Here is a 7,741-nt window from a genome sequence, read left to right as displayed (position 1 = left end):
AAAATAGCCAAAAACGCAAAAACGACCTGGATGACCCCTACTTTTTTTGTTTTTAAAAGTTATTTCTCATCAGATTCAATCCGTTGGGAGAATTTCAAAAATTTTCACCGAAGAAAATTAAAGAAATTTAAGATCAAAGCCATAAAAACACCAAAAAATAGGACTTTTTGAGAAGATGTAGCTCAAAAACAAAGGCCGTTATTTTAAAAAAGAATGATGCACAACATATTTTAGTCCTTGTTTTTAATATTTCGGCAGCTTTTATTTAAATAGTTTAAAAAATAACGCGAAAATGATCTCTTGATGGGTATCACTTGTGCGCGCGCCGTAATATCTCAAAACCCTATGGAGCCACCTTAAAGGCAATAGTTTGGAAATTACGAGTGCGAGCCGAGGAAAACGTGAAGCGGAGAATTTATTTGAATCTCTGCTTCACCTGTTTTCGACGTAATCGACAGCTTTTTTAACATATTACTTGGTATTCCAGTTAGTAAATCTTCTTAATAGCGAGTATAAACTAATTTTTACTTTACCTTGTCTTCGGCTTCGCCGTCGTAATTTCCCAAGGATTTCTTTGGGTTATCGCTGGTGAGGGCATTGGTGGTATAGATTGAATGTTTTTGGCTACATTCCAGAGGCGGTACCCTAGCTATTCCCCACAAAAATCGACGCTGGGAGCAATGCTTCCTGTATGGCAAAACTGGGAAACATTCAGTCTGTAAACATGTTTCCTCGTTTTGCCAAGCCTTTACTAGTAGTAAAGTTTTTGTTTTACCAGGCCAAACTATAACATTTTCCACACTCCATTTCAGACTGATCTTTGTTTCTTAGCATATTGCAAAATCTGTCATTCTATTTCAGAGTCTTTTCCATTTTTGAAGAACGAGGCCATTATTCCCCAGTTCAGAAGAGAAGAGCAACTGGGGAATAAGCCTATGAAAACAAATATTAATGTAGTTCAATTCGTTTTCCTAAGCCAAATCCCTAGTTGATCTACTATCATATTCTCTCCCGGTCAAGCTTGTTCAAACAGTGTACAGGTGAAGTTTTATTGGCAGCAGGCAAATCCAGTTATATGGATTATATTTTATCGTGTCTGGGAATGATTGTGAATAATTATTTTTTTTGATTAAAATACAAAAACGGGAGGATTGAACGTCTGATAACTGTAAGCAGTCGTACAATCGATTAAACATTTTAACCTTTTTAGGGAGAAGACGCTTATCAACATCTCCCATCCTTGCTACAGCCTATCTGTTATTTGTTATTTGGTATATTTATTTTTATTTTGCCTTTTTTGACGACCATGACGCCCGATAAAAATCTATTTACGTGCGCCCGTCGTTTACTGTTGTTTCTATAGCAACGACGTAATACGCAAACTCTCTGGCGAAGAACAAACAATTAGCTGCTGGGCCATTATCGGCGTTTTCTAAATTGATGTGATAGCTTTTATCGTATTTTACGCCTGTCTTTTAAGGTTTTTAGATGCGATATTCACGTCTTTTTCGTAAGCAATGACTCTGTAGATTCACGGAAAGGGGAAGGCGATGCAAAGTAAGTGAACTAAAGGGATAGAACTTGATTCACGTGCAAGAGCGTTCGGACATGACACCTTCCTTGATCGCGTTCCAAATTAGCGCGCGTTGTTTAGTTTCCTATAATTTCTAATATGGTCTTGTTCTCTTTCTACAGAGTACCGTATCCTCGGGAAAAAGGGAGAAGGTACCTTCTCGGAAGTCCTAAAAGTTCAGGACATTCGAGATGGGACTTACTTTGCTTGCAAGAAGATGAAACAACGCTATGAAAGGTGAAATTAGATTTGTGCGACTCCTACCGCGGTCACCCGCATGCATCGCCTAAAACACTGAATTTTGTTTTTGTAAAGTCCTTTTATAAGTTATTTTTATTGGGTGTGTTTTCAGTTGAATGTAGCAAATGTCAGATTAAATTTTGTAGTAATCTTACAGGAGAACATTTTATCTTTGTTTTTAAAGCATTGATCAAGTGAACAACCTGAGAGAAATCCAAGCCATGAGACGTCTAAGTCCCCATGGAAATGTAGTTGAACTCAAGGAGATTATCTTGTAAGTAAATATCTGTTGCTGTAAACATACTAAATTACTCGAGTTTTGAACGGGAGAGCTAGAAAAAAGCAAGCTTTTGATTCGTCTTTGATCACGGGGTTACAAAGTGTACCTTTGGTGATCCCGGACTGAATTATCAAAGAGAAATTGAACACAACTCAAAACAAATCAACTTACTACATAGTGTCCAGCAGCAAATTTTACGTTGTTAATACGTGTGGCTGCATAATATCTGAACATTTATTTCATTTATTAAAGCTTGCATGCAGTGCTGTTTTCCCGGACGCAAAAGCCGGAAAAACAAAACGTCGAATATCTGAGACTATATAAACGATTGCTCTTATCTTTTGTTATGTGATCTGTGGTGCAATACTCTTGATTAAAAGGTCTTACAAATATTCATTTGCACTTATAGCCCCAAAGAAATAAAAAACATGATTATTTTGATTGTTGTAGTTACAGTCTTGGGATATTCATAAGATAGGCAACAGCCGGCTAGCTTATCTTATTCGTGGCTGTTGTCAAATGTTAATGGACGCTAATTGATATCACCTTGGGACTTCTTCCTTTTTCATTGGTTGGTTAATCTTTTCCAAACAATAGAATGCTCAGCAATATCAACAATACATTTACAGATTAAAAAAAATGCTGTTTTAAATGTAAAAAGCCTATATTTCTTGTTGCAAATCAGATAAAACGAAACCATTAAATTTGGCTATGTGTGCCCTATTTTGAAACATTGATCATAATTTCAAACAACAAAAAATTGCTAAATATATATTTATTTTTACTTTGACTTTTATTTAGACATGACACTCCTAGATTAACAGCTGTCACACCTTTCAGTTCAAACCAGAGTTCCAACATGTATAAAAGCTTTCTGTTTAAATAGCATAGTTTAACATAAACTATAAATATTATTGCTGCATAGTTTGTTGACTGAATTTCTGACATACATTTCTGTAAGTACAGAAGTTTGCAAGTGTGAACCTAGTATTATTAGATTAATTTTTGTTAACATCATCTGAAACATTTGTACAGAAAACAGTACAAATTCTACAAGCTAATAATAAAAGCAAATTATGTCATTTGTAAATTTCTAAGTTACAGAATACCTTGATGGATGTTCCCGTATAGGATAGCTAGTTAACGTTGAATGTTTAAACAATCATTAAAGATGTGTAGAATATCTTTGCAATTCACAATTACATTTTCCCAATAATAAAATACCATGTAGTTTATACAACAGCTTGCAAGGTTTTAACAAGTCCACATTTTTTGAAACTTTGCAATTGTTTTTGATTTGTTTTAGAACAGTTTTGCCACTTTCATCTACAGATATTATTTTTATCTCAGTCTGTTTTACATTGTAGGAACCTGTCCACATCCTAATAGGACAATATTACAGCCAACATTAAATTGCTAACCAGTTGATTGTATTTGAATTTTAAGTGACAAGAAAAATGGAGCTTTGGCATTGATATGTGAGCTGATGGACATGAACTTGTATGAAATGATACGAGGTACGGAATAGCACTAAAATTGTTTTATGCTTACTATATATCATGCTCGTTCCTTAATCAATCTCTTACAGAAAGTTAAATTACTAGTAAACAAAATACAATATTGTATTTCAGCCTTACAATATCTTCTATGCTGTTATGTTACTTTTAGGACGACGACACTACTTACCTGAAGCTAAAGTTAAGAACTATATGTACCAGCTGTGTAAATCTATCGATCATATGCATAGGTAAGCTTCTTTATTAATAGTGTTAGTAAAGTAAGTCTATACAACAGACTGAAAATGGGTACAGCCAGTAAGATATTTTTATCCAGTATTTTCTTATCAAAAAATTATACTCAAGCAGAATAAAGGAGAATGATAAATTATGTGTTAAATGAGTCTCCAAAAGTACAAAATTACCAATTGATGTAAATTTTTATATTGTACCAATCACATATTTTTTGTACTCTACTAAATAGAGTTGGTAAATAAATAAAACAGTATAAAACGTAATTAAAAAGTAATTTCAATTGATAAATGTGTTATTAACATTCATGAAATGAATTTTCTTTCATTTAATGCAGGAATGGAATATTTCATAGAGATGTCAAGCCAGAAAATATTTTAATCAAGGTAAGATTATCAGTGGTTACTGTGAAGATTGATGTCTAAATTGAATAAGTGAAATCAAAATGGTTGCATGCACTAACAAAACTATGGAAGGAACTTTGCAACTAAAAATATGTTAGGAGCAGATACAAGTATTTTAGATGCAGTGTCCATTCCACAGTTATTATGTAAGCCCAACCACTTTTGAAATACAAAATTCCTTCTGTTAGCCCTTCTGTCCTAAAAAATGCTAATTAGGTCAACCAAAGGGCTTGCTACGAGAATTTGACTGTATGGATTAAAATGGTTTTATTTCAGGATGATGTTGTAAAACTTGCAGACTTTGGATCATGTCGTAGTGTTTATTCAAAACAGCCTTACACAGAGTACATATCAACAAGATGGTAAGCTGGTCCTCCCCCCTCCTTCTACCACCCATCCTGCTCCTTTCCCCTCCCCCCCTTCCTTCTCATCGCAAGTATGGTGACATACTCAGTGCTATTGTTACAAATGATACATTTAACATTGCATTATTAATATGAGAGAATGTTGTAATAAACTTTTACTGTAGTGACTCTCTGTTGAACTTGTCTACCAAAACACTGAGTGAGCTGTCTATACAGTTTTAAAAGAAAAGGACTCATTTCCTTTGAAGTACACTGAAAAACTGTGATTATTTGCAGGGGTTGAGGGGGAGAGAGGGAGTCATTCAAGACAGCTTTTTGTCAGTGAACTTAAATAAAGTGTTGCTATTGCACATTGTGATTGGCAGGCTGTACACCTAAACTTATCTAATTAAGGCAGACATGATGTTTGTTATGAGTAAATTGTTCTTTTATGGGTGTTGGATGTGCTGTATAAGTGCTATTGCAAGAGTCCAGCCGTAAACCAAATGCTGCCTTGCTGTTGTGTTTGTAGGTATCGTGCACCTGAATGTTTGTTGACTGATGGTTATTATACACACAAGATGGACATGTGGAGTGTAGGATGTGTGTTCTTTGAAGTGCTAAGGTAAATATTACAGTTTTAAAGGGTAACAGTAAAAATGTTTAATCAAAATGCAGAGAGACAGTTCAGATACATTGAACTTGCAGTATACGTGTGTATGATCAAATAATGCTTTATTTTCCCATGATAAAAACAACAAATCACATTATTTTGTAGTTAATTTTGTGGTGGCCATTTGATCAATATTACTGTCGGTTGCATCTAAAAATGAACATGTTTTGACAAAACATGCTCTAATTCGGTATCAAACAATGCATGATTGCTTATCAAAATTCAAAATTTGAAAAAGTGTCAGACAACATTTCGCCCGAATGGTTATGAAGTTAAACTGGTGATAAATAAATTTTATTCAGTGGCCACAACTTGAAGCTGTTTTAAGTTATCAAAAAGGGATTTGCCTTGCTAATTGCCACACAGTAAAACACCATAAAATGTAAGGTACAAACCTTTTATCTTTAGTGAGCTCTACAAAATGTCTCTGAAAGAGTTTTGAGCTTCTAGATTTCAAAATTTCCTGGAGGGCATGCCCCCAGAACCCCCTAGCGACAAGACCTTGCCTCGTCTATGCCAAAGGTCTGGTTCGATTATGCATTTAACACTATCAAGAAAGGTTATTGTCATATTTTTATGATTGTTTCATTAGCATGTGGTTGGCGACTCATGATTTTATTATTATTTTTAACAGCTTACATCCTCTGTTTCCTGGTTCTAATGAAGTTGATCAAATTGCCAAGATCCATGATGTTCTTGGAACACCATCACCAAACATTCTTAAAAAGTTACAAAAGTGAGTTTTACTAATATGGTAAACTGTAATTTGGAGTGTTATTCATTAAGTTTGTTTGTTGATTTCTGTGTTTTATAATAGCAATGAAAATATGTTCTCTACAGTTTTATGACAAATATTCAAGTCAGCAGCAATTGTTACCAATTAGACATTGATTTACATAAAACAATAGTTAATGGTATGGGTACTATAACGCAGAACATTAGGCATTGCTGAGTTGGCTACCACTTGTAGAAAACAAAAGCAAATTGATAGTCTATATAAATATATAAATTGTATTAGGAGACACTTTTCTTGTTGTATTACACAAAAAGATATCTTTTAGGTGTAATATTTCAACACTTTTTATGATGGCATGCATTCAAGCATTGACTGTTGGGAAGTAGTCAATTGTGATACAGCCAATCAAAATCATGGATTGCAAATGGACCACAGATAGTTTCATTATTTATTAGGTACATGTAGTTTTATCTTATTTTATTGCTTCTGTCTTGCAGTAAATCGCGCAGCATGAATTTCAACTTCCCACCAAAAACAGGGACTGGAATCAGCAAACTGCTTCCACATGATCATGTGTCACAGGAGTGCATTGAACTTATTGAACTTATGTGTGCTTATGATCCTGACGAAAGGTGAGTAGTGCCCCAGAATGGTCTGGTATTCCCTATAAATTGATTTAAATGTACAATCTTTGCAAAATTATTGTTTAACATATTTTATGTTCTGTTGTAGAATATCAGCCAAGCAAGCCCTGAGACATCCTTACTTTAGACAACTTAGGTATGTGTACTGGCAAAACAAATAAATAACTAACGATGACAGAATACATGGGTGAAAATATTTCAATTCTGCTTTTGTGCATAATAAGCACCTATTGTATGTACACAAATATGGGTTTATCTTGTGTAAGGAACATCCTAAATTATTAAAGCACTGATGATTGAGATGCAAGACATACACTTTCTTAATTATTTAATACTGTGGTTCAAGTTGTTGTACACATATAGATTGTGATGTTCTCTAGAGCATTTAGATTGGCATGTAATGCACTTTTAAGAATTAAACTATTATTATTATGTTTAGTGCTAAGAAAGCACTTAGTGAGGGTATTGGTTTTAAATTATGAAAAAAAAATTAGGATTAGTTTCTTGTACATTGCTGTATGCAACGTGGTTGAAGTGTTTTTGGCCTGTGCATGTTTATACACAAGATAGCCATTGGTTCTGTTTTGATTTTCAGAGAGTTAGACAAGCGGCAAGCTGCCAATACGAGGATGTCGTCACCTTCTGAGGCATCAGTTATTTCTAAGCCACACAGGATGGTAAAAAAGAAGGTAATTGTACTTGCCTTGTCGCCGTATTCTTTCTTGTCTGTCTCAAATACAGTGATACAAAAATGCAGACATTGGACAAAATGAGTGGATAAAATGAGCAATAGAAGTGGCTTATTTTGATATAATCTGTCAGTTCTTTTTTGGAGATACTTGTAACATGGAGTGATAACATTGAGACATTAATCAGACGTCTTTCAGCATGCTTAGTATAAAAGTTTTACTTTTTTTAAAAGATTGTTTTGTAATTTCAGAGGAAACATGTGATTGGCAGACACCAGGCACGCTCACCAACTGAGGTACACTTCATAAGCTGTCATGCATGTGTCTTAACTGGGCATGTTTACACCCACTTTCAGTGTTATGTGCATAGCCGCTATCTCTCGATTTCCATCTTTTGAGATGCTAAACAA

The 7,741-nt window shown here is 34.4% G+C and overlaps 1 protein-coding gene across 1 annotated transcript; it reads left to right on the top strand.

Annotated features, from left to right (window-relative positions):
- The first annotated feature begins 1,402 nt into the window (after positions 1-1,402).
- Positions 1,403-7,729, top strand: LOC144634334 (MAPK/MAK/MRK overlapping kinase-like). Its single transcript, XM_078493255.1, has 13 exons — positions 1,403-1,557; positions 1,696-1,810; positions 1,998-2,087; positions 3,540-3,610; positions 3,762-3,840; positions 4,179-4,227; positions 4,522-4,607; positions 5,122-5,214; positions 5,897-5,998; positions 6,496-6,630; positions 6,731-6,778; positions 7,238-7,331; positions 7,583-7,729. Exons 1-13 carry the CDS (start codon positions 1,551-1,553, stop codon positions 7,727-7,729), a joined length of 1,116 nt encoding a protein of 371 aa, XP_078349381.1. The 5' UTR covers positions 1,403-1,550.
- Positions 7,730-7,741: the final 12 nt, after the last annotated feature.

This window comes from Oculina patagonica, chromosome 13, assembly GCF_052425735.1.
Source record: "Oculina patagonica isolate OP01 chromosome 13, crgOcupat, whole genome shotgun sequence".
Classification (NCBI taxonomy): domain Eukaryota; kingdom Metazoa; phylum Cnidaria; class Anthozoa; order Scleractinia; family Oculinidae; genus Oculina; species Oculina patagonica.
The sequence above is the reverse complement of the archived record's forward strand: the minus strand, read 5'-3'. Positions and strand labels throughout refer to the sequence as shown.